The sequence below is a fragment of the Myxocyprinus asiaticus genome, chromosome 4 (genome assembly GCF_019703515.2).
Source record: "Myxocyprinus asiaticus isolate MX2 ecotype Aquarium Trade chromosome 4, UBuf_Myxa_2, whole genome shotgun sequence".
NCBI lineage: Eukaryota > Metazoa > Chordata > Actinopteri > Cypriniformes > Catostomidae > Myxocyprinus > Myxocyprinus asiaticus.
Window position 1 is genome coordinate 22,906,582 of NC_059347.1, and position 27,638 is coordinate 22,934,219.

At 36.9% G+C, this 27,638-nt stretch overlaps 2 protein-coding genes across 5 annotated transcripts in view; one reads left to right on the forward strand and one right to left on the reverse strand.

Annotated features, from left to right (window-relative positions):
- Window positions 1-27,638, forward strand: part of LOC127432191 (multiple C2 and transmembrane domain-containing protein 1-like) — a 491,532-nt gene that overhangs the window by 222,870 nt on the left and 241,024 nt on the right. The window lies entirely within an intron of this gene.
- Window positions 123-27,638, reverse strand: part of LOC127432253 (SMC5-SMC6 complex localization factor protein 1-like) — a 70,776-nt gene continuing 43,260 nt past the window's right edge. For all 3 annotated transcript variants that reach the window (XM_051683175.1, XM_051683168.1, XM_051683172.1), the window contains exon 19: window positions 123-914. In XM_051683175.1, the coding sequence (XP_051539135.1) occupies window positions 418-914 (497 nt within the window). In that variant the 3' untranslated portion in view covers window positions 123-417. The remainder of the gene's footprint in view (window positions 915-27,638) is intronic.

Here is a 27,638-nt window from a genome sequence, read left to right on the forward strand (position 1 = left end):
TGAACATACTGTATACTGTGTGTCCTTGTTTATATCCTTGTAAAGAGGGTAAAATAAAAGAGGACTTTCCTAAAGAAAACTTTATTTTACAGTTAAATATTATGAAAATTAATACAAGTATGTAAAAATAATATTTTTTTCTAGTGTTAGTTACAAAACATTCCTGTAAATATGATCTGATTTAACATATTAACAACAAAGCAATGAAGTAAAACTCCAAAGTCAGAACAGGTTCTTAAGTAATAATTCTTTGCTCACTATTAGCACTTAAATGCATATACAAATGTTTGTTCCACAACACCAGGCAATACACTGGCAATTTCACTAGCAGTTAAACAAAAGCCACAACTTTACCACAGGACCAAAGATACATTCCCCTTTCTTTTTGTTTCATTATATAGAATATTTTAGATCAGGTCAAAATGCAGATTCTCCAGTGAGCAGTGCCTTCCCCTCCGCCTGCAGATCTTCCAGCAGCTGCACAAACAGACTGGTCTGAACCCCCTCACAGTGTCTCAGTGCTGGGCTGACCTGTGACACGTACTGCTCCATACTCAACAGAGTTTTCAGGTCCTCAGCCAGGGTCACCGCACGGTAATCTCCCCAGGCGGAGTCTAGCGTGTTTGGATTGAGGTGGACCAGGGTGTGGCATACAGTGGGACTGAGATCAAGTGGTGTGAGGGAGGTTTTTTCGGAAGGTATGTGTTGTTCTTGGAGGTAGGTGAGAAGCAGGCAGCTGAGCACCCAAGAGCAGGCCTCTATGAAGGGCAGATCCAGCACCTCCAAGCAGGGAGCATCAAGAGCTTTGTCGCCTTCTTCTGCACAGCGATGGAGCTCCTCACGTAGGGCTGCAGAATAAACCAGATCCAGAGGGGTCTGACCGTTATTGTCACGCAGCTGTAGCAGAAGAGAGCCTGGCAAGAAATCAGAGGAACAATTTACTGTATAGATTTAGAAAGTCTCAACTAATTGAGATGATCAGGGGTCGTTCAGATCAATTAAGATCAATTTTGTAAAATTTTCTTTGCTTAGATGATTGACATCATGGCAAGTAATTTATCACCAAGTGAAGTCAGCAATGGACCCTTTTCACATTTCTGAGTGTGCAATGCAGACTTAAACTATAGCAGGGTAAACTTCTAAAGAGGTAAATGGGAGACCATAGTTTTTTTTTTTTTTTTGTATTAATGCTGGGGTAAAATAATACAAACCGTAAACTTAACATATACGGTAAATAATTATAATAAATTTAATAAGAAAATACATGTCATTTTACAGTAAAAATTTATATTATGTTTAACAAGAGAATACATGTATTTTTTACAGTAAATTATTGTTAAAATTACAGTGAAAAACAATAGCCGGGCATTCCCAGATGTCCCTGTGTGACCCATCACATTTCATAAAATTTTATTGGAATAGTTGTTTTATCTTAATTTTAATATCAGTTATGTATATTGGGGTGTTCTGTGTTATATTTTATGTCGTTTAGTTAATGTTTATAGCATTATTTTAGTACCACACGTTTCCTGATAGTGTTTTGCGTTTGGGTGAGCTACACTGTGCACTGTCTTTACATGTGTATTAATCATTGCTCCTGGAAGGGCCAATCTTGATGAACTTTATGCCATCATGTGTCCTTCTGTTACTATGGTGATTAACAATACATTTTGAAGTGAAAATCAGACTTTTATAGCTCCAGAAGGTTAGTATTCAAGTATCATTTAATAATATAAACGGTAGTGAACCGTAAAATATACGGGCTTCAAAATTACATCCCGTGAAGCCTGAAACATGGTCACCGTATTTTTTCTACCAGAGTTGCTGCAGGGTTTTTAAAATCAAATTTAAGACTTTTTAAGACCTTTTTTAAGACCTGAACAAATAAAATTAATATCTTGTGTCCATAGCAGAACACAAAATCCACACAATCTCAAAATAAATTATGTATCACAGAATCTTTTACTCAAACAGACTGGGGCACACATTCAACAAGGCCTTAACATTGAAAACAGGTTATCTGCCAGTTTACAATACTTAAGACATGTTTTAACACACACACACACACACACACACGCACGCACGCGTTGGTGCGGCTACCCTTATGAGGACTCTCCAAAAACATAATGATTTTTGTACTGTACAAACTCTAGATTCTATACCCTAACCCTATCCCTAAACCTAACCCTCACAAAAAATTTTCTGCATTTTTACATTTTTAAACAAACATAGTTTAGTATGTTTTTTAAGCGATTTGAATTATGGGGACATTAGAAATGTACTCATAAACCACATTTATAGCATAATACCCTTGTAATTACCAGTTTGTAACCTAAAAAAAGTCTCCGTAAACCACTTAAACCTACCCACACACACAAATTGATGTGTTTATCATTATATCACTACATACGAATTAGAGGTTGACCGATATTGGACATTACCAATATAATAATATGTTGAAAGAAAAGCAATAACGGATTAATCTGCCGATGGTTGTTAAAATGAATAGCCTATATTAAATGTGTTAAAAAAAAAATTCTAAGTCTTTCCTTCCTATGACGGGGTGAGCCAGAGAGGCTTCAAGAGTCAAAATTTAATTAAATCCCAGATGCAGTTTATTGTGCAACCAAAACACCAATAATACCCCAAATAACATTTGATGCATAACACAGGACTTTTAACATTAAACAAGCCGAAAATACACCTGCACATGCATCACTGCTTCCAGCTGCTCATTTAAACAAATAAGGGAAATAAAATATGCACTCTTACAATAATCTACAACGTATTACAATATAAACACTTCTAACACATTGCCATTATTCATGAACAGTGAATCATCAGCGATACCTTGTCATAAGGTACTCACTGATTGCGGACTGCTCTGCAACCATTAGAAACAGTATCACAAGCTCCCCGCATGCTTGGAACAGTGCCACATCTTTTAAGGACACAGCACACGCATTTATTGAATTTATTGAATTATCACATCAGGACGTCGCAATTCCTATCTTTCCGTACCTAAATTTAAGACCTCTTTAAATGAAAATTAAGAGTTTTGTAATATTATTTAAAATATTTATGACTTTTTATTACCTTAAATTTGAGAAAACTGAATTTAACAAATTTTAAGACTTTTTAAGGACCCACGGGAACCCTGTCTATGGTACATTTCTGGCAACCACAGCTGCCGATATTTTACCATAAATGTAACATGTTTTTTTTTTTTTGTGAACTTTTTTTTTTTTTTTTTGTTAATAACCTGTCTTTTTAGTGAACAGTAACAAATTGTGAACAAACTGAAATAAACAGAAACAGAAATATAAAAAAAACATTATTTATATATATATATATATATATATATATATATATATATATATATATATATATATATATATATATTACACACACACACACACACACACACACAGTTGAAGTCATAAGTTTACATACACCTTAGCCAAATACATTTAAACTAGTTTTTGAAATAGTTTTTTCACAATTCCTGATATTTAATCATAGAAAATTCCCTGTCTTAGGTCAGTTAGGATCACTACTTTATTTTAAGAATGTGAAATGTCAGAATAATGGTAGAGATAATTATTTATTTCAGCTTTTATTTCTTTCATCACATTCCCAGTGGGTCAGAAGTTTACATACACTTTTTTAGTATTTGGAAGCATTGCCTTTAAATTGTTTAACTTGGGTCAAACATTTTGGGTAGCCTTCCACAAGCTTCTCACAATAAGTTGCTGGAATTCTGGCCCATTCCTCCATACAGAACTGGTGTAACTGAGTCAGGTTGGAACAGGCACAGTTAATTTAGTGTATGTAAACTTCTGACCCACTGGAATTGTGACCTAGTCAATTAAAAATGAAACAATCTATCAGTAAACAATTGTTGGAAAAATGACTCATGTCATGCACAAAGTAGATTTTGCCACAACTATAGTTTGCTAATATGAAATCTGTGGAGTGGTTAAAAAATGAGTTTTAATGACTTCAACCTAAGCGTATGTAAATTTCTAACTTCAACTGTATGTATGTATATATATCAATATATATATAACAAATCTTCCACAAACCTACTTCTAACTCTTGGCAACAATACATTCAATTTTGGAGGTGATTCACAACAGAGCTGGTATATACTGATATAAGTTTATGTTAAATGACTTTTCCTCTCCTCTGTACATGACTGCAGTTTAAGTGGCTTTAGTTTGGCTGAAGGTAAAGCCCACACACACTTACTTTTGGCTTAGCAAACGGTAGCCGTGTCAAGTACACTCTTTGTTTGCATTTAGATCTATCCATTTCAACAGCAAATGGCTCTTGACGATACTTGACTCTTAAACCCCTGTGCTAATGTGGCAGCCATTCTGCTAAAGCTCAGAAACTCTACACCTCTCTTAAAAGCTTTTCCGTGCTTTCCAGCCACTGTTGATACTCAGATGAAATCCCACTATCAAAAGCAGGATCATTATATGCACAAGTGCAAGAATCAAGGTAGAAAGATGTGCTGCTTTATATTACAGGTATAATATACTGGGGGACAAAAAAAAAAAATATATATATATCCTTTGCCTCTATCTTTTCCATCTTTTCAATTGTTGATGTTTTGATCTCTTTTTAAATTAACACTCCATGTTTCATCTTTTCCATATTTTGAATAATCTCTTAATTATCCATCTTTGTAACTGCACAATCACCAGTGTTCTGACTTTTCAATCTATTGATTGCAGATATTTTGATTAATCCCTTTAAATAAACAATATTTGAAACAGCACAATTATCAGTGTTCCATCTTTTGCATCTTTCCATTGCAGATATTTCAGTTAATCTGTTCAAATTAATGAAATTTGGAACTACACAATTATCAATTTTAGATCTTTCAATTGTTGCTATTTCTATTAATCTCTTTGGATTATCTATCTTTGGAACCACACAATGATCAGTGTTCATTCCTGGTGGTATACTGTACAAGAATATGGCAATCATTTAGTACCCTGGTATATATTAAAGTACCAATGTATTACCAATCATGCAACCCAATACTTCTTTTGGAATGGAAATAAGCATATCCTGACAGATAACCCTTGAATACTTTGGTAATAGAAGGGATTAAAAAAAAAACCTGGGTCAAAGTGATTGTTGAGGTCAAGTAGCTGAAAATGAGAGTGATAGAGACAGAGTGGTGAAGAACAAGAACAAATTTCTTCATAGCAGGTCATCACCATGACCCCTCCATGGATGAAACCTTGCCCAGAGCTCAGACAAAACTTCAGAAGTTTAAGGTCAGTGTGCACCTCTCTGAATCCTTGACAGATGTATTCAATACCTAACAAGTTTCTGCCTTTAGGGAAAACAGTGTTGCTGTTTGACAAGACAAAACAAATCTGTTTTCCTTTTGGTGCTTACTATAAGACTTTGAAACACAGTGACAACTCAATAAAACTGCAAATGTCTTCTTTGTTGAAGGCAGAGGCCTTGGGTTGCCTCCAGCTTCCTCCCGCGTGATGCTCTACAACTTTGATAAAAATTGGACAGAGAGTAGGCCATGTTTTATGCACAGTTAAATGGTGCCCGATCTCTGTAAAGGATTGTTTTTTCCTTTAGTATGAGGAATGCTGGCATACTTCAAAACACACAAGACTTTCATATATCTCTTTCATTCCTAGCGCACACTAAATTCAAGCTCAAGTGCTTCATTTTGCATCACAAGTACCATGACACTGTATGATAATAATGAAAATATAGCATTGGCATTCCAATAAAAGCATTAATTTAATAGCATTAAACTATGTGAGTGTTTAAGCAAAGAGTTTACTGCACAAATGATAAAACAACCATTTTAATTCTGTTTAAACCATGTTTTTCACCAGCCCAGAATACAAAATAGCACTTTAAATAAATGAGCCTTGGTCATTTCAATGCACAATGCTACCGAAGTTCTCACGTTCCCAGTCATCAAGCTCTTTGAAGTAAATCTTTCACGTAATGAATGCTACCTGAACTATGGATAGGAATTGTACGAAATTTAACAATTCTGGTTCCTTAATGATTCAATTAACAATTCTTTTAGTATCCATAACTAATAATTGGTCCCAACTATACACTAAAACATGTAACAAATAATAGTATTGTTTTTGTTTAGCAATTGTTTAATGCTTCTTTTGTCACTGAATTACCATTACTGCTACAGTTACAACTAAAGCACTACCGTTACAACTAAACTCTGCTGTGAATGTATATTTACACAAGTAATTGATCTGATTAAAGTTTCTTGAGCCGTTAGCACACATACTGTGTAACACAACAGTTTTCGGTTAATATAGAGTTGGACATAACCATGTAATGAATCACAGTACCGATTAAATGAGCAAGTTGTTGGACTGATTCAAACACATATCTATGTTTTCTGATTTGCTCTTTTGTTTTCAGACTTGCTGTTGTGTTTTATGATTTGATGATGTGTTTCTGAATTGTTATTTTGTCTTTGGATTTGCCATTGTGTTTTTAGATTTTTTGTTTTGTTTTGCACTTCATGGCCACCATAACATCTCATGAGATTGAAAATGATTTGAGTCTTTTTGACCAAATTCATAAAAAAAAAAAAAAAAAAAAAAAAAACGACTCATAAAAGTCATTTGTTCACAAATCGACTACACGGTGGCAGCACGCTGTATGTTTGTTGTTGTGTGCAGTGCAAAAAAATTGTTCATCCACATAGGCGAAGCAATGCATATGTTAACGGTTACTGATTCTCAACCCTAACCTGAATCGCTAGAAGATCCCATGAAAACCAATTTGGAGTTTTGTGGCCTTTAGTCAATGTCTATTAGCTTTGTGGCAATCTATATACTACTGTACTCCCTAAAAGTTCACAAAATTAACCCTTATCAGATATACAGATTTATGACTAATTAGCAAGTAGCAATTTTGATTTAATGGCAGTGACAACTAAATCCTATTTGCTATATATAAATTTTTTTTTTTTTAAAAAGCCCTTTGATATGGTCCACCCAAAGTTGCTGTCTCAATACGAAATAATTCAATACAGGAAGGACAACTGCATGTCAAATGGATTCATGGGGTCTTTAACAACCTCCTCGCGTGCTAAGCAAACCCGTCCACCATCAGAATCCATCCTGTGAGCGGGCAGCAGCAGACAGCAGAGGTGCAAGCGCTCTTTTAACGCCGGTTCTACCACAGTGCTGTCAAACTTCCTGACAGGACGAAACCTGGAATATGACAAAGGCTGAGGATGGGGTATTGACGAGTGCGCTGGGCTGCCTTCCAGACTGCCTGCGTGAATATACGCTCACCAGCAACTCCTGATGAATGCGAGCTACGGGCAGATCTCCCTCCCCCCAGAACAGCCTGATCAGCCGCAACACTTTCTTCACAATGGCCCATGAAATACACATCTGTCAGTGCTTTGCCACACAGACAACACACATACACAGTGCATGAAGTGGTCAGCTGGGGTTCTGATATGATACTGGCTCGCTCGTCGTGGCGAACATTTGAAGTGCATCTCAGTATTGGTGTGATGTGTCAGATACTGCGTTTGGCAGATAAATAAAACATCTGGGGGGGATTAAATGCCAGGGCTGGTAATTATGCACCCCATACAGGGCACACACACAACAAGAACAACGCTCACACACATACGTAAAGCAAGGGAATTCAGTCTTTGCAGATATTTGCACCTCTGCCACATACAAGCTGGTTCAGCTAACGTGCATATAAACTAGGTATCAGTCACAGCAAAGCAAGCTGCCCCTTGGCCTTTAGAGGGCAGACAAAGACTAGAAATAGAGAGGTGGAGAAAAGTCTGACTATACTGTATACATGAGCAACTGGGCACATTGATTAGGGATAGACCACAATGGTCGACAGCTGGTCAACAGCTGACTAGTTGATTAGTAAGGTTGACTAGTTTAAATAGGTTTTTCATAATTTTTTATAATTTTAGCCTCTGTGCTTTAATTATCATGCTGAAATTGGACTATGCTGTGTATTAAGCCAGTCACACACTGGACAAGTCACGCTGGGTCATGGGTAGTACAATGAACAGGAAAATGCATAGATGGCAGTTCAAAACAGTGAATCTAATCACCATTAAGACAAGTTACATAAGAACGTTTTTGAACTTCTTCCAGAATAAACAAAGTGATGTTAATGAGCCCTTGATAATGATTCGGGCAAAATCTAATGGAATTTAATGGGAAACTATGAGTGCCACTCACAGATGCTGAGCTGTGGCACTGGTGCGAGTACATTCACAGAAATCAACAGTTTCGAATTTTAGGATGCTCTGTGTTGCATCAGGTGTGTGACCCCTTTTAGACAGTTTGCAATGTAAAACCCTCTCTGAAAAGTTGTGTCTTTAAATTCATCCCCGTTAAAACACCACTGCTACAACCATACACATTCAGTCTTATGTCTTTGGCCATTGCATCATGTCTTGCACTGTTTTTTGAGCATCTCACCATTAGCTTTGCATTTTTCAAGACAAAGTGTCAAGTTAAAAATATATCAACTTTTAAAAGTACGTCTTGAGACCCCCGCATTCTCTTTCATTCGGTTCACCTTGATTTTTGTTTTTTTTGTGTTTTTGAAATTGACTAGTCGGTGGATTGCCCGAACCAGACAACTAATCTGTTGTAAGAACGGCCTGTATAATTAGGCTAGTTTTGGGATCACCTTAGCCAAATGTGTCAATCACCTTTTAGATAAAGACATTGCCTGTCAAAACTTAAATTCTACTAGGCTGCAAAATAGCAATTTTTGCCATGATCTGAGCTAAATAAGATGAATTTATGACACCATTGTTGTCAGATTTTACTGCTGGTTTGAAGTATGTTTAATACTGAATGTTTTCGTACTCTTGACCAACCATTTTGGAGATTTCGGTCTTTCCCCATATAAGCACATAGGAGCTGTAATTTCATGCCGCATGGAAATAGCTGCCCGAGAGCGTTACAAAGATGACCGTAGAGTGAACTGCCTTGTCTTGAAAGGGACTTTGGCATTAAGTCCAAGTATACTTTGGTCAAACGTGAACGCCACAGAGCGCGTGAAGCCCGAAGTATACTTCGGTCAGATGCGTGATGCAAATCTCGTCATCAGCAGAGTGCTCCAGCACTGAACGTTCACAGCCTGATTTTTCTAACCGCACGTCTTTGAACATGCAGAATGTGCATGCGCCTGGTATTATTTGCACAAATTAGTGGATCCACAAGGTAGCAATACTCACATTTGATCCTTTGCAGTCCAAAAGAAACGCTAGAGGAAGATGTAATTGCCAGTAAATAACAGGAGACGAAGGTAAAAACAACAACAGTAGATATGCACATCAAGAACACGTGTGTGAGGAGGTCAGGAGATACGTGCATTTGCATAACTCGAGTCTGAAGTAATATAAAGACATCTTTATGGGTCAAAACTCCTTAGAAATAGTTTGGTGTCTTATAGCAGTCGTAGTGCGCATGTGCCAACCGCCTGTGTACCGTCATGATGGAGTATACTTTGACAGGCTCACATTCTACTGTACGCAGACGCTGAGCGTCTGCATCAAAATCAAAGTATACTTTGGGTTTTATTATACAGGATGTCCTTGCGACAGATTATTTGACTAGTTCAGGCAGCTCACGACAAGTTGATTTTAAAAACAGCAAAAAAATCTCGAACACTCTAACACTTCTTTCTCATGCTGCAAACCCACAGAAATACACATTACAACAACAAAGTAGAAGTCCGTTTGCGTGTCTGAAATCACATTAGAATACTGAGCAAACAGAGATTGATCAGGACAATGGGCCAGACAGGCACAGATTAGAACAGATTACTGGGCATGGGGGACACAACAGGAGCTTTTTGTAACCTAATTCCCTGGCATCCATTTCTCTGTCCATCCGTACCACGAGTCCCCACGCCTCGCATAAAAAATAAATAAAAGAAAACGAGCACAGAACCCTTGTTCTGTCGATGCCACCATGCCAGGCTGATAAAGAGAGGGGCCATTCCTCCCTTCTAGATTATCAGAGCAAGCTCTGTATCAGTTATAGCACACAGATGGAGCTGTATAAACATTTCAGCTTGTATCGATGGGCATTTCATCTCCTCAAAAGTGCTTATTTCGATTCTGAGCCACAGCAATCGGACTTGTATCAAACAAATGGTCAACATATCAATGCATAGCTTCCACTGTGTTGAGTGCATATCTTCCACTGCGTTAGGAAAATGGGAAGAATGTGTCAATTTCATTTTTGACTGAACTGCATTTTTGACAGTTGGCATGTCCATTTCATTGGCAGAGATTCACACATTTGTATAATACAGCATTATTTTATTTTTTTGATTACCCTAACAAAAAAGGTTCCATGGTGGTATTGTGATGGTACTAGATAATAATACCATGTCACTCTGATATATACCATGGAACTGAATGACTACCATATTAATGTACTATGGTATTTACATGGTATTCCAAAGTACTTCAAAAATACCATGGAATTACAATGAACATGGCCAAATACAAATATACAACAGGCTATTCCCACAGTATTAATAACAACTTGCTCCGTCTCTGAAACGATTTAGCTTTTTGGCCAATTAATTTAATAATTAATTTGATCATTCAGTTATTTTATCCATTATTTCACATTACCTGAAGAACTGATTAGCAGGACCCTAAGCATTTACAATATTTCTCTCAAACATTACTAATGTGTTTTTGTTCTGTTGTTAGATACAAACATGTTTCAGAAAGTAAAAAGGTATTAAAAAATCATGACACTGTGTATTGTCATTACTATACAAGAACCTTAATAAATATTTCAAATTCTTGTGATAAAAAGTTTGGAGGAACACATACACACACCAAACTCAGCTTCACACATTCAGCATTGATCTTAACAGTGTCACAGCATAAAGCCTCATCTTAGTCTGAGGAAGTGACTTAGTTAATTATGCATTTTAATAGGAGAAATATTATGCAGAAGCAGCTCAAAGGCACTCACAATATGAGGGAAAGAGAGAAAGTCTGAGAAACTGATTAATGTATTTGGTGTGACTAGCACAAACAAACAAACAAAAAACAAACAGAGCATGAGGAGTTGTGTAATGACTAAATCGAGAGCTTTGCCAGAGCTTTAATCTAATGCAGCTTCAATGCAAAATGAGAGAGGGAAATACTCCCATTAACGTACACAGAAAAGGAAAAAAAAAAAACTGCGTTTGAACTCAGCCTTATTAACAAAGACATAGAGCCATCGTTTGTCATAACAGAACTGGAGCAACGGCACTGAGGAGCTCTAAGCCTTTAAGTGTATTATAGACTAATACCACAACAAAAGAAATGACGGCTCCTTTGTTACTTAGTGAATTAGTGACAAATATTGTAAATATCGACAAAGGCAAGGAAATACAGTCACAAAATCATGGTGAACTATGGAGGCAATTAAACTTTTGAAGGGTTCAGAAAGTCATAAGTAAAATGTTGGGCAAGTTCAATGACATGGATTGTTTCACTAACAAAGGCTGTTTGGGTAACATAAAACTGATATATTTAAAGTCAACATTAAACGACATTTGCGATGCATTTTAAGTTAAAAATTTCAAGTGAAACAGAACATTCAGGTGGAAATAATGGAGAGTGTACAGCAATATATATATATATATATATATATATATATATATATATATATATATATATATATATATATATATATATATATATTTTTTTTTTTTTTTTCTTAATTAGTATATTTTGTCTTCTTTTCCAGTAAAAATGTCTAAACATTCTTAAAACAAGATACATTTACTTGACAAGCAAAATGGCTATTAAGATATTTTTGCTTGCTTTCAAATAGTAGTAAACCAACAGCAGAACAAAAGCTGTAGACGTTCACGCCAAATACTGAAAGGGCTTATATTTCCAAATAGCTTTGGTGCATAAGCTCAAAAAAATCATACTGAGTTTCAAAAGAGAGGGGAAGCTCATACACAATGTATAGAAAAAGTCTTAAAATGTTTTAGTTTATTGAAAGGCCAAAAAATGTTCCACTAGAGGCTAAAATTATTTTAAAAAAATGTGAAAAACCTATTAAAACTAGTCAACCTCACTAATCAACTAGTCAGCTGTTGACCGACTGTCGACCATTGTGATCTATCCCTAATCGATGTGCCCAGTTGCTCATGTATACTGCACTTTTTGGCCTCTCAATAAACTAAAAAAAGACTTTTTCTACACATTGTGTGCGAGCTTTCCCTCTCTTTTGGACCTTTGCTTGCTTTCAAAGAAATTTAAATAAATTTAGCAAGGTTTATGCTTGAAACAAGAAAAAACTATTTGCCAATGGGGTAAGAAAAATACAACTTATTTCAAAAGGAAAACAAGTTTATTTTTCTTACCCATATAGCATATTTTGTTTTCTTTTTTTCTTTTTTAGCAAAAAAAACCAAAAAAAAAAACAATTGTCAGATTTCTCTGAAAATAAGACATTACATTTTGCTTGGCAAGTAAATATATCTTGTTTTAATTTTTAAATCAAGTTTATTTTTACTGGAAAACAAGACAAAAATTACTAAAGAAAAATATTTGTGCAGTGTTGGACTTCATTAGGGCTTCATTGAATCAGGAAAACTGGGCATTCTAAACCAACTTTTATGCTTTGATATTATTTTTGGTTAACATTATTTTCCCCATCCACTCAGCTTTGGTTGTGTCAGTAGAAAAGTAATTTTTAGAGATAAACTTATTTTGATGAAAGGTTGATTGGACATTTTGATTTCATATTGTCCTTAACACACTGATGTAGCATAGATGTCCTATCGACAAACTGCCCATAACATTTGAGTCCCATAATATATCATGTGTCACTTTCCATTGAGTTTATGTGCGAGCAGGACCAATTGGGAAACCCTGATAAATCAGCTCTGGTAATTTCCTGGTATGCGAAGCTGTAATATTACCGGAAAAGTTCTGCTTATACAGTGGATATAAAAAGTCTACACATCCCTGTTAAAACATCACGTTTTTGTGATGTAAAAAATTAAACAAAGATAAATCATATCAGCCTTTTTGCACCTTTAATGTAAAAAATCACAACCTATGCAATGCCACTGAAAACCAAAGTGACACATTTCAGAGAAAAAAAACAAAAACAAAAAAAACTTAGAATAATTTAACTGCATAAGTGTGCACACCCTTTTATAACTGGGTATGTGGCTGTATTCAGAATCAACCAATCATCAAGCTCATGTGAAATAGTACACACCTGTCTTCACCTGAAGTGAAGGATTTTTCTGACATCTTCTTGGTTGCATGCTACTACAAGAGCTATGGGCCACAAATAGCTTACAAATCATCAACAGGATCTCATTGTTGAAAGGTATCCCTCAGGTGAGTGCTACAAAAAAAATTCCAAGGCATTAGATATACCATGGAACACAGTGAAGACAGTGGAGAAAGTATGGCACAACAGTGACATTATCAAGAACAGGACATCCCTCCAAAATTGATGAGAAGACAAAGAGAAAACTGGTCAGGGATGCTGTCAAGAGGCCTACAGCAACATTAAAGGAGCTGCAGCTCTTTCTGGCAAGTACTGGTTGCTCCCTACATGTGACAACTATCTCTCGTATTCTTCATCTGTCTGGGCTATGGGGCAGGGTGGCAAGACCAAGCCTTTTCTGATGAAGAAAAAAACAAAAAAAAAAAAACATCCAAGCCCATCAAAAACATATATCCAGTCTCCCAAAACCACGTGGAAAAATGTGTTATGGTCTGATGAGACCAAGATTGAACTTTCTGCCCAAAATTGTAAAAGGTATGTTTGGCACAAAAACAACACAGCACATCAGCAAAAGAACACCATACCCATGGTGAAGCATGGTGGTGGCAGATCATGCTTTGAGGCTGCTTTTCTTCAGCTGGAACTGGGGCTTTAGTGAAGGTGGAGGGAATCATGAATAGCTCCAAATACTCAACTTTGGCACAGAAACTTCTTGCGTCTGTAGGAAAGCTGAAAATGAAGAGATCTTTCACCTTTCAGCAAGACAATGATCCAAAGCACACATCCAAATCAACAAAAGAATGGCTTCAGCAAAAAAAGATTAATGTTTTGGAATGGCCCAGCCAGAGACCAGGCCTGAATCCAATAGAAAATCTGTGGGGGGACCTGAAGAGGGCCGTACACATGATGCCCTCGCAATCTGACAGATCTGTAACGTTTTTGCAAAGAAGAGTGGGAAAATATTCCCAAGTCAAGATGTGCCAAGCTAATAGACTCCTATCCAAACAGCCTGAGTGCTGTAATAAAATCAAAGGGTGCTTCAACTAAGTATTAGTTCAGGGATGTGCACACTTATGCAGTTAGGTTATTCTAAGTTTTTTTTTTCTCTGAAATGTGTCACTTTGGTTTTCATTGGCATTGCATAAGTTGTAATTTTTACATTAAAGGTGCAAAAATTCTTATATGATTTATCTTTGTTTAATTTTTTACATCACAAAAACCTGCTGTTTTAACAGGGGTGTGTAGACTTTTTATATCCACTGTATGCTATGTGTAAACAAAGCAGTGAGATTCATGTAAGAAGTCTGCTTAGAGCCATTCACAAAGTTGTTGAAAAGAAACAGTGCCGTTTAACACCTGTGATTTGGGAGTACAAATTTTTTGTCAAATTGGACAGAAGCTTTTGCAAGTGAATAGCAGATGTGGTACATTTACTAGAAAAGGCAATCTGACAGTTGTACTGAAATTTTACAGGTTTCATGTGTGAAAGTAGCTAATGGCTGTAACATCTTATGGCCACATGCCTGGCTTACAGGCATGTGGCCATGCCTGTAAGCCAGGCATGCTTTACAAATACTTCATCCTTTACAAATGTATCAGCAGCAATCTCTTGCTAGCAATGCACAAATGGCTACAGTACATACAGTAAATGGCATCATAACTGTATCAGGATCTCATCAAAGACAGAGTACAGGACTCAGCAAGTATTTATGCAAGAAACCTCAACCGGGTTTTGAGCAACAGCTCTTTTCTGTACATTCTGAATGAGACGGATCAGAAAAATCTGTTAGATGCAAGGAGCTCGTGCAAGAGACCCAGAGTCATGCCAGCAAGCCATCTTTAATCCATCCCATCCCTGAAAACAGAGCTGTATTCAACAGCAACCTCAAAGCATTAAAGGGATAGGTCACCCAAAAAGGATAAATCTGTTGTCATTCATTCATCCTCCTGTTCTTCCAAACTTGTATGACTTTCTTTCTTCTGTGGAACACAAAAGGAGATGTTAGACAGACTGTTGCTTCAGTCACCGTTCACTTCCATTGCATCTTTTTCCATTTACAATGAAAGTGAATGGTGACTGAGGCTAACATTCTGCCTAACATCTCCTTCTCGGTTCCATATAAGACAGACATAGAAGGCTGGAGCCATTTGTGGACATTTCAAAGAACACAGCAGCAACTTTAAGGCTTTTTCCATTCGCTCACCATTCAAGCTGCTGGGGTTAGAAGCTACTTGAAATACAGCAAATCACTAAGTGAAATTACACTCTGCAAAGCTTAGAATGTGTGTGCATGCTGATGACACCCATCCCTGCCCTTGGCCATGGCACGGTTTGCCTGCCAGTGCCCCAGGGCAGGATAAGAAGGGTCTTGTCTTTCACCCCAGCCCCCCGTCCACTAACATTCATCATTATATCATGCTGAGGATGTGGGGATTGTAAGGGCTGTATTTTGCATGATGTAAAAGTGCAGGCGTACAACCTTGTAAGCAAGAGACCAATGGTGAAAGCAAGGTAAATGTGTGTTCACTTCACAGGGCCAGCCCGTGGGTTTGTGGGGCCCTAGGCGAAATTATGACAATACCTCCACCCCCCGTGTGAAAATTGTCATAACTTTAAAACATCCATAGAACCACTGCAAACGTGATGAGCAGATTTATTTATTTATTTATTTATTTTTTTTATAGAAACCACTAAAAAATAAGCACTATACTGTATATAGCTCGGTAGATGACAACTAATGTGTTCCAATAGCTTTTTTTCCCAACACGAAAATGTTAGGTTAAAATGTACATGCATGCATAAAGGAATGTGTGTATTTTAGGTGCTTTGACAAGTCACCGTTTTATTGCCTTATTCTGATCACCTTTCAACTTTTTTTTCTAGAAGTACAAATCAACTAGTGTTACAATTAAAATGAGGTCACGGAAACTGCAAGTATGATAATTACTGGGTAACATTTTACAATAAGGTTTGCATTAGGTATCATTAACAATGTATAATAAAATTTTCCAGCATTTATTAATCTTGGCTAATATCAAGTTATAAAAAAACAATTGTTTATTGTTTGTTCATGTTAGTTCATCTTGTATTAACTAATGTTAAAAATGGACTAGTATATGTAGAAATTAACATTAAATAAGATTAAGTACTGTTCATTGTTAGTTCATGTTAACTAGGCAACCGATCGGAATTGGCCGATATTCGTCTTAAATCCGTGATCGGCCGATCGTGCCTAGATTTAGGGCCGATCTTTTTTGCAGCACGCAGGGAATCACACATACACTGCTACTCTAATGAATGAGTGCTTGCTCAGCCCTTGATGCATGACATAGTGGCCTTTGAAGGGTGAGTTGTTGGCAATTCTAAGCATTCACAAATTTAAACTTTCAGACATGCTGTAATTCAGATGAATATGCCGGTTTGGTTTTAAAAATGTGTAAGAATTACACGTGTATGAATATTAAGCTACCCATTTTTTAGAGTCGTTACGGTAGTTATTCTGACTCGCTGCACAGTGAGCAGGAAGAGGATAAAGAGGCTGCTAACAGGTATAAGAACAAATTAACAACAAATAAACATGCAAATACATGATACATGAAGTGAGTCGCTACAATCAGACGTTGTGTTGAGCTATAGAGACTGTTTGAGCAATCATGATCGCTTTTAGTTTCACTCCCTTCCCTTCAGCATGAGCGCTCTCTGTGTCAAAGAAACATGCGCACTCTGCAGGTGCTCTCAGTATCTCATCGGTCACTCATCTCAGCGATATTCTCTGAGGATCCCAATTTAAATCAGATTAATGTTGGTCACAATACCACCAATAACAGATGTAACTGTTCAACCTTCAATAATGACACCGCTTCTTCACGCATTTGCTTAATTTGTGATTTTCTTTACAACAAGACGCCAAAGACAGTAAACAAATCATAGATATTAATGATTTCTCACTGGAGCAGTTTTAAAGCTTGTAATGGGTCTATTTTTCTTATTTTTGAATGTATCTCTGCTGTGTGTGATGCTCTCCTGGTTTTTACAGGTTGCCAGTATGTCACAGTGACCTTTTGATATTGACAACAGAACTATTCATAACTGTTTCAAAACAAATAAATGTTAGCAATTCACAATTAATGTAATTTTAGTAAAACTTAATAATAAGGTTTCATTTCTTTAACATTAGTTAATGCATTAACTAATCATGAACAAACAATGATCAATATATATTTACAGCATTTATTAATCAATGTTAGTTAATAAAAATTCAATTGTTCATTGTTAGTTCATGTTAATTCATAGTGCATTAATGTTACTAATACAACTTTTGATTTAAAAAATGTATTAGTATATGTTGTAACTAACAGTAAGTTCATTAGTTCATGTTAACTACAGTAATGTTGTTAAATAATATTAACAAATTGAACCTTTTTGTAAAGTGTTACTGTAATTTTACTGTGTGGGGCATAAACATAACTGCAGAATATAACTTGCAAAAGTGTGGCAAAGGGCACTTTAAAAAAAATCGTATTGGCAGATCTTAGTGTTAAAAAAATAGGAGATCATATCGGCCTCAAATTTCCTGATCGGTGCACCACTAGTGCTTAATATGCAGTTGTTGCCTCTAATTTCACATAGCTACAGATATTTTTTCATTTAAGGCCAGTTTGGCCTGTAAAAGAGCAAATAAACATCTTTTTGATGAACTCTTTCATTCTTTCTTGTCTGTTGCTTAAAGAAAAAAAAATGAAAATGAGAATCGGCCCATTTGCTTGTAAAAAAATCGGCAATCGGAATCGGCCATGAAAAATCATGATCGGTGCATCCCTAATGTTAACTAATGTAGTTAACTAATGTTAACAAATACAACCATAAGTGTTACCCATTAAAGTTACACTAAATAAGAAAATAGTTTTAATTGTATAGGACACTGCTGACAATGCTTGAAATTCTGCTGAAAAAGCTTGAAATGTTTATTTAGAGCACAAAAAAAAAAAAAAAAAAAAATCAATGAAAACAAAAAGTTGGCCAGAATGTGTACAAAAGTTAATAAAAGTTAAAATATCAGGGAAAATAAGGTAACTACAGCAATGTATAATGTATAATTATTTATAAATAAAATAAAAATACATATTTTAAATAGAGCCTATTAACACAACACCTTGAAATATATATTTGTAAACAAATGTAAAGAAAAAGCACATAGCTCGTAGAGAGCTAACATCTTTGCAGATAGGACGGTTTGGTTATTTTCCAGATTAATTGCTCATATTTTCACTCTATGTGAGTTTTCTTGCATCTTTATATAGGCAGTGTCTGTATTCCTTCCTGTCTAATAATACTGCGAAAAGAAGCCGCGCTCTAGTTCCCAGCAATGATTGCGTTATGATAAACTATGCAGATTAGTGTGTAGTGCTTAGCTTTACTTCTTGCCGATTTTAGATACACTGCTGCTATTTTATTTGTAGTCACTTTCAGTTATTTGTCTTTTTGTGTTTATTCAGAGCTCATTTTATACATAATATGATGTTTTTAGTTTTCACCGTCATTGTGATTTGTATGTAAAATGATCAGGTCCACGTGCGTTGCATGTTATCCAGCTTGTAAGCGCTCTGGAAACCACAGGGCTGCGGAGAGTTTCAAATTAAAAGTCATCAATGTTTTACATTTTATGAATTGTTCATATGCTTTACCCATGTTCGTGGGTCCCCGTCAGACACGTTGCCTGTATTGCCTGTAGGATGGGCTGGCCTGGTCACTTCATGTACACACACCTGTCCTTTTTTATTTTGTAAGTACAGCACAAGATTTGGCCAGATATCATGGCCCAGTTAGCCCCTACTGGTAAATGCTGTAACTAGAGGTAGACCGATATATCGGTTTCACCGAAGGTTTTCCCCCTTCACGTTTGCCGACAAGGTGGAGAGGATGCTTACATTGGCTATTGAGATGGTTAAACAATGTTACAAAGTGAAGGATGGAAACTGCTCACCTTTCACCTGAATTTGACATTGTAAATAAAAAAATAAGGATGGATATATATATATATATATATATATATATATATATATATATATATATACACACACATACACACACACACACACACACACACACACACACACACACACACACACACACACACACACACACACACACACACACACACACACACACACAGTACTGTGCAAAAGTTTTAGGCACTTGTGAAAAATGTTGCATAGTGAGGATGGTAACAACACCATCTGGATGAAAACTGTCTGGCATTGATGGCCATTAAAAAGCAGTTGTGTATTCTGATTTTTTTTTTTTTCCCTGCAAGTTTTTAATATGTAATTATATTGCAGTAGATGTTTTGGCAATGATTGTTTTCATTGGCAATGAAATAAATAAATAAATAAATATATTTTTTTTATTGTGTTCTGTCTTTGTCATCACAGCTCAGGCTGGGGTTTTCTACATACAATAATAATGAACATTTGATTTTGAGGGGCATTGTGAACCAACTCCATTCATAAGTGTGGTCATGACAAATGTTGGTATTCACTTGATCGTCTATGGACCTCTATGGTCTAAGACAGTGCTTCTCAAACTTTTTAGGCCATGTACCGCCTTCGATCAAATCAGAACTTTCAAGTACCACCAAGTCACCACCAATGTTCACTCAAATATGTTTCAGTATTCGGCAGATATACATTTTTAGCATAGTCTTAAGGATTGTGAGCAACATACACAATGCCATATTTGATTAATATCAATATTCCTGTAGTTTATACAATCAGCAAGAGTGCGTTTCTAAAATCAAACATACAATATTAACATTCAGAAGTTTTGCAATCCAGTTCAAACAAACTACTATATACAGTACTGTGCAAAAATTTTAGGCACTTGTGAAAAATGTTGCATAGTGAGGATGTCTTCAAAAATAATGACATAAATAGTTTTCATTTATCACTTAATGTCATACAAAGTCCAATAAACATAAAAAAGCTAAATCAATATTCGGTGTGACCACCTTTGCCTTTAAAACAGCACCAGTTCTCCTAGGTACCCCTGGACACAGTTTTTCTTGATTGTTGGCAGATAGGATGTTCCAAGCTTCTTGGAGGATTTGCCACAGTTCTTCTATCTATTTAGGCTGTCTCAATTGCTTCTGTCTCTTTACGTAATCTCAGACTGACATAATGTTCAGTGGGGGGCTCTGTGGGGGCCATGACATCTGTTGCAGGGCTCCCTGTTCTTCTATTCTAATCTTTTCTATTTGCAAAAGTAATGTTTGGGAGTCTAACATTTATATTTCCTATTGACACACTAAAGCTGAAGATAAATAACCATCTTAAGACAAATGCTTTTGTGAAACATCTTATGTGCCTAAGACTTTTGCACAGTATTGTATATTTAGAAATTTGATGCTTAGGCATTGCTAGACCCTGTTTTTCATCTCAGCCCCCCTAAAATTATGCAGCTAGCATCACCCTTAAAAATATGTGATAATGTGCATGTGATCTATGAAAACAGCATCTGCAGTAAGCTACTGGAGGTTCATTTTACTCTGAATCATGCCCTTACCAGTCGTTAACTTTAAAACTTGTCAAACTAAGTAATTTCCTTCCCTCTAGTCATAGGCGGACTCGGCTATAGGTGACCTTGCAGCAATGTTCGTCACATAGCGCTACCTTGCGCACAGCTGTCTGACGCGCATTCCATTTCTCTGTCCCTCATCCGAGCAACCTTCCAGTGAAATCAAAAACAAAATACAGCCAAATACAACCCAGTGTCTTTGAGTCAAAAGCACTATTTAAGATCATAGACTTTAAGGAAGTCTGAGAATGTGTAAAATAAACGGAATGATATCTTGCCTTAATAGCATCCGTTTTTTCTGTTCTGTTTTCTGCATGGGAATAATATTGTGGTGTGCGCACAGAGACATCAGCGCAGCCGCCGGCGCAATGAGAATGTTACCTATTCATATCCTGCACTGCCAATGTAAAAAAAGAAAGAAAAAAAAAAGAAAAAGGTGGGCTATCTTAAAGATATATTACAATTGTAATCATACATTAGAAATAAAACATGGAAAACATTTGAATAAAATTTATATTTTTTTAATGTAAATATCTTGGGTCATGCTGCATACCACCTGTGGGCACTCCGCGTACTCCTGACCTCTTTTCATGCATTGGTTTTGGGCCAATCTCTGTCAGCAAGACGGAAAAAAAAAAACTTCTCACCGGGACCAAACAATCCCAATCTAATTTAGTTTTTGAGGCCAGAATATCTACACGAGTTAATAGGTGAGCAGAATCAAATTAACTATAATTAGTCAAAATGGAAAAGAGAAAGAGAGTGACAGTAAGGTGTGCGGGAAACCAGGAGCCCATCTCGTTTAGTCTCTTTTTTAGGTCCCTCCCTGTCATCAAGCAATGTCGCACTTACCGCATTGACACATGTCATGCTCACTTCAAACATCGACTGCATGTGGCATGCAAACAGCCAGGTATGCAAAAACATTTCTGTATTGACAGATTTCCCCCGTGAAAAAAGTGTGTGGATTTTGCGAGAGCTGCAGACCTGACTCGTCTAATCTTTTCAGGAGGATGCTAACAGCGTCATCCATGCCGATGGGTTATTCCTGTAGAAGGATGTCTTTTATAGAACAAAGAACATAAAACAGCTTGGCAAAAGAATCAAGTGAAGCACGAAGTGAAGACGACACCATATGTGTGTGTGTGGTAGCTCTCGATTGTTAAGCCACAGGAGAGGCCTGGATTTAACAGATTTCTATAAAGCACTTGTTTGTTTACACATGTAATGCTGCTGTAATATGACTTCCTGCCTGTTTGTTTATACTGACATCACACAAGGAAACAGAAAAAAATGAAATGCAACAGTGTTTTTCCTCTTGTTCTTATTTACTACAGTTGTAAGGGGTGCACTTTCATTTGAGTCAACAAACTTCAGTGTCATTCTCAAAAGCGAATGGATGGATTCACAACATGTTTTGAAGTAATACTGTATAATATAGTATTCAATGCGTATCACGCTCCCATAGAATCAGAACATGTTTTGAAGCAATACTGTATAATATAGTATTCAATACATATCACGCTCCCATAGAAGGACCTTTTTGATTGTGACTGGAGCTTTTCTGAAGAGACTCTAGAGAGACGACTGAGAATGAACTAGGAGGAACAAGTGAACACATCACTTTTTTGAAATTCAACAGCTTCTTTAAAGTTGTCATTGAAGGGTTTATGTTTATGTGAGTGTGTTTGTGTGAATGTGCTCTCATGTTTTCTACCCTCTTATGTGAAGATTTGTATTTATAGTATGTGTGAATCTCTATGTATTGCATGTGATCTCAGAGTGTGTGTGTGTGTCGGATCCTGTATCTGCATGTAAATATTTGGTTATAAATTGGACATAGAATGAAAAGTGAGCTAAATCTGACACAGCCTCCCTTTAGGGACATCTGGGCACATCCTCACATGGAAAAATGAATCATACATCTATTCTAAAAAAATAAAAAAAATAAAAAGTTTTCTTTTAGGCACAGGGTTAGGGTTAGTCTGTTTGAATTATGCTGTCAGATTTAACACGTGTGATTAATTTAAAATGTATAAAATGTTCATTTTTTCTTAATCGCATTTAAGGCATGTACCGATTTGACATTAGATTCTGAAATTTTATTCAGCTCTGTGTGAGTTCTGAACACTGGTTAGAGGGCAGAACCCTTGCGATGTGTCCAGCGGGGACATTACACTCGTATACACACTACAAACAAACACACAACAGTGAGTCTGTGCCAGAGAAAGGATCTCTTATAAAACAAATGCTGATGGAACTTGTTCTTCATGTCTTTTGTAAGTCAACATATTACCACATAAGCATGTCAATTCTTACAAGCCTGCTGCGCAGCTTTGTTCTCCTGTGGAGGGTCTGTTGACGCTCCCCTCAAATTTAACAATTTCAAGTTTGTACCCGTTGCCGCCAAGCTTCTGAAGCGTCAGCTAATGAATACCAGGCAATTCGGATTGATTTTATTTCCATCAGCAATGCCAGTGCTTAAAGCAGATGCACTTTTCAAATGGAGTTCAATGCGGCGCTTGCTGTCCTGAAACAAATCATGTGCAATCCATATTCAAAGTGAAAAGACAGCCTGATGATGATAAATATTGTGGAGGATAAGGGTTTAAGAGATTTAATGCGCACTGCATGGAATAGTAGTTCAATCAATCAGTCATCATCCCACTTAGACTTTGGTAAATGTTTAATGTTACTCGAATTGGAGCTATTTTAGTCAATTTCTGTCTTTGTACAGTGGAGTTTGGAAAATGTTAATAAAGCATTATTGTTACATATTGTTTTGTTCTATTGTGTTGTTCTTTCCAAAGAAGGAAATAAATATACAGGTGTATCTCAATAAATTAGAATGTCGTGGAAAAGTTCATTTATTTCAGTAATTCAACTCAGATTGTGAAACTCGTGTATTAAATAAATTCAATGCACACAGACTGAAGTAGTTTAAGTCTTTGGTTCTTTTAATTGTGATGATTTTGGCTCACATTTAACAAAAACCCACCAATTCACTATCTCAAAAAATTAGAATACATCATAAGACCAATAAAAAAAAAAACATTTTTAGTGAATTGTTGGCCTTCTGGAAAGTATGTTAATTTACTGTATATGTACTCAATTCTTGGTAGGGGCTCCTTTTGCTTTAATTACTGCCTCAATTCGGCGTGGCATGGAGGTGATCTGTTTGTGGCACTGCTGAGGTGGTATGGAAGCCCAGGTTTCTTTGACAGTGGCCTTCAGCTCATCTGCATTTTTTGGTCTCTTGTTTCTCATTTTCCTCTTGACAATACCCCATAGATTCTCTATGGGGTTCAGGTCTGGTGAGTTTGCTGGCCAGTCAAGCACACCAACACCATGGTCATTTAACCAACTTTTGGTGCTTTTGGCAGTGTGGGCAGGTGCCAAATCCTGCTGGAAAATGAAATCAGCATCTTTAAAAAGCTGGTCAGCAGAAGGAAGCATGAAGTGCTCCAAAATTTCTTGGTAAACGGGTGCAGTGATTTTGGTTTTCAAAAAACACAATGGACCAACACCAGCAGATGACATTGCACCCCAAATCATCACAGACTGTGGAAACTTAACACTGGACTTCAAGCAACTTGGGCTATGAGCTTCTCCACCCTTCCTCCAGACTCTAGGACCTTGGTTTCCAAATGAAATATGAAACTTGCTCTCATCTGAAAAGAGGACTTTGGACTACTGGGCAACAGTCCAGTTCTTCTTCTCCTTAGCCCAGGTAAGACGCATCTGACGTTGTCTGTGGTTCAGGAGTGGCTTAACAAGAGGAATACGACAACTGTAGCCAAATTCCTTGACACGTCTGTGTGTGGTGGCTCTTGATGCCTTGACCCCAGCCTCAGTCCATTCCTTGTGAAGTTCACCCAAATTCTTGAATCGATTTTGCTTGACAATCCCCATAAGGCTGCGGTTCTCTCGGTTGGTTGTGCATCTTTTTCTTCCACACTTTTTCCTTCCACTCAACTTTCTGTTAACATACTTGGATACAGCACTCTGTGAACAGCCAGCTTCTTTGGCAATGAATGTTTGTGGCTTACCCTCCTTGTGAAGGGTGTCAATGATTGTTCTCTGGACAACTGTCAGATCAGCAGTCTTCCCCATGATTGTGTAGCCTAGTGAACCAAACTGAGAGACCATTTTGAAGGCTCAGGAAACCTTTGCAGGTGTTTTGAGTTGATTAGCTGATTGGCATGTCACCATATTCTAATTTTTTGAGATAGTGAATTGGTGGATTTTTGTTAAATGTGAGCCAAAATCATCACAATTAAAAGAACCAAAGACTTAAACTACTTCAGTCTGTGTGCATTGAATTTATTTAATACACGAGTTTCACAATTTGAGTTGAATTACTGAAATAAATGAACTTTTCCATGACATTCTAATTTATTGAGATGCACCTGTATTTTGACAGGAAATAAGTACATATAGAGTAAAATTTCAGTACTTTTAAAATCTGAGATTAACTATGAAAAATCATGAGATTAATCGTGATTAAAAAATGTAATCTCCTGACAGCACATTTTTGTTTTACTTACTGAAACTTCACACTATAGGAGAAAGGTGTCCTGAGTTACTCCAGGCAGGCTACTCAGCATTACAGGCACCGATTAGGGTAGGTCAGGGTTAGGGCATCTGCTGCCTGCCAGGCACTTTTGTACAATGGGCAAAACTTCCCCAATGTTTTTCCCCACTTTCTTTGGCTAACACTGGCATACAGTTGAAATCAGAAGTTTACATACACCTGAGCCAAATACATTTAAACTCAGTTTTTCACAATTCCTGACATTTTATTGTAGAAAACATTCCCTATCTTAGGTCAGTTAAGATCACTATTTTATTTCAATGTTTCATATTATTCTGACATGTGAATAATAGTAGAGAGAATGATTTATTTCAGCTTTTATTACTTTCATCACATTCCCAGTGGATCAGAAGTTTACATACACTTTGTTAGTATTTGGTAGCATTGCCTTTAAATTGTTTAACTTGGGTCAGATGTTTTGGGTAGCCTTCCACAAGCTTCTCACAATAAGTTTCTGGAATTTTGGACCATTCCTCCAGACAGAACTGGTGTAACTGAGTCAGGATTGTAGGCCTCCTTGCTTGCACATGCTTTTTCAGTTCTGCCCACAAGTTTTCTATCGGATTGAGGTCAGGGCTTTGTGACAGCCACTCCAATACCTTGACTTTGTTGTCCTTAAGCCATTTTGCCACAACTTTGGAGGTATGCTTGGAGTCATTGTCCATTTGGAAGTCCCATTTGCGACCGAGCTTTAACTTCCTGGCTGATGTCTTGAGATGTTGCTTCAACATATCCATATAAGTTTCCTTCCTCATGATGCCATCTATTTTGTGAAGTGCACCAGTCCCTCCTGCAGCAAAGCACCCCCACAACATGATGCTGCCACCCCCATGCTTCACAGTTGGGATGGTGTTCTTCGGCTTGCAAGCCTCACCCTTTTTCCTCCAAACATAACAATGGTCATTATGCCCAAACAGTTTAATTTTTGTTTCATCAGACCAGAGGACATTTCTCCAAAAAGCACGATCTTTGTCCCCATGTGCATTTGCAAACTGTAGTCTGGCTTTTATATGGCGGTTTTGGAGCAGTGGCTTCTTCCTTGCTGAGCAGCCTTTCAGGTTATCTCGATATAGGACTCGTTTTACTGTGGATATAGATACTTGTCTACCTGTTTCCTCCAGCATCTTCACAAGGTCATTTGCTGTTGTTCTGGGATTGATTTGCACTTTTCTCACCAAACTGCGTTCATCTCTAGTAGACAGAATGCGTCTCCTTCCTGAGCGGTATGATGGCCCATGGTTTTTATACTTGCATACTATTGTTTGTACAGATGAACATGGTACTTTCAGGCGTTTGGAAATCGCGCCCAAGGATGAACCAGACCTGTGAAGGTCCACAATTTTATTTTCTGAGGTCTTGGCTATTTCTTTTGATTTTCCCATGATGTCAAGCAAAGACGCACTGAGTTTGAAGGTAGGCCTTAAAATACATCCACAGGTGCACCTCCAATTCAGTACGCCTCCTATCAGAAGCTAATTGGCTAATTGTCTAAAAGCTTGATCTAACTTTCTGGAATTTTCCAAGCTGCATAAAGGCACAGTTAACTTAGTGTATGTAAACTTCTGACCCACTGTAATTGTGATATAGTCAATTTAAAAGTGAAACAATCTGTTTGTAAATAATTGTTGGAAAAATTACTTGTGTCATGCACAAAGTAGATGTCCTAAAAGACTTGCCAAAACTATAGTTTGCTAATATTAAATCTGTGGAGTGGTTAAGAAAATTGTTTTAATGACTTCAACCCAAGTGTATGTAAACTTCTGACCTCAACTGTATATATTTTTTCAGGAGGTTCTCGCTTGACTCAACTGTACATCCTAGTTCTGAAACTAATTGTGTGAAGCAGAGCACGCTTATTCATTATGTGCAACGCTTGCCCCGGGCATAATAAACATGGGAGCCGATTTACTGTACGGAGAATTAAAACTTCATGTGCAAGCAGATGTTCAGCATTCAATATGGTGTCTAATAATGCATTGGCAATGTACACTTAAGCTTCTCTTTCCAATAAAGTTTGATATGGATTGAATCTGCTGATTTGATCCTATTATTAAAAGTCCACTGGAAAATGGCCAAATTGCATCAAATTTTGACCAAATTGTAACTATAACATGTCCACTGATTTTATGGCACATATACATATACTTGTATAAAAGATTAATACCTG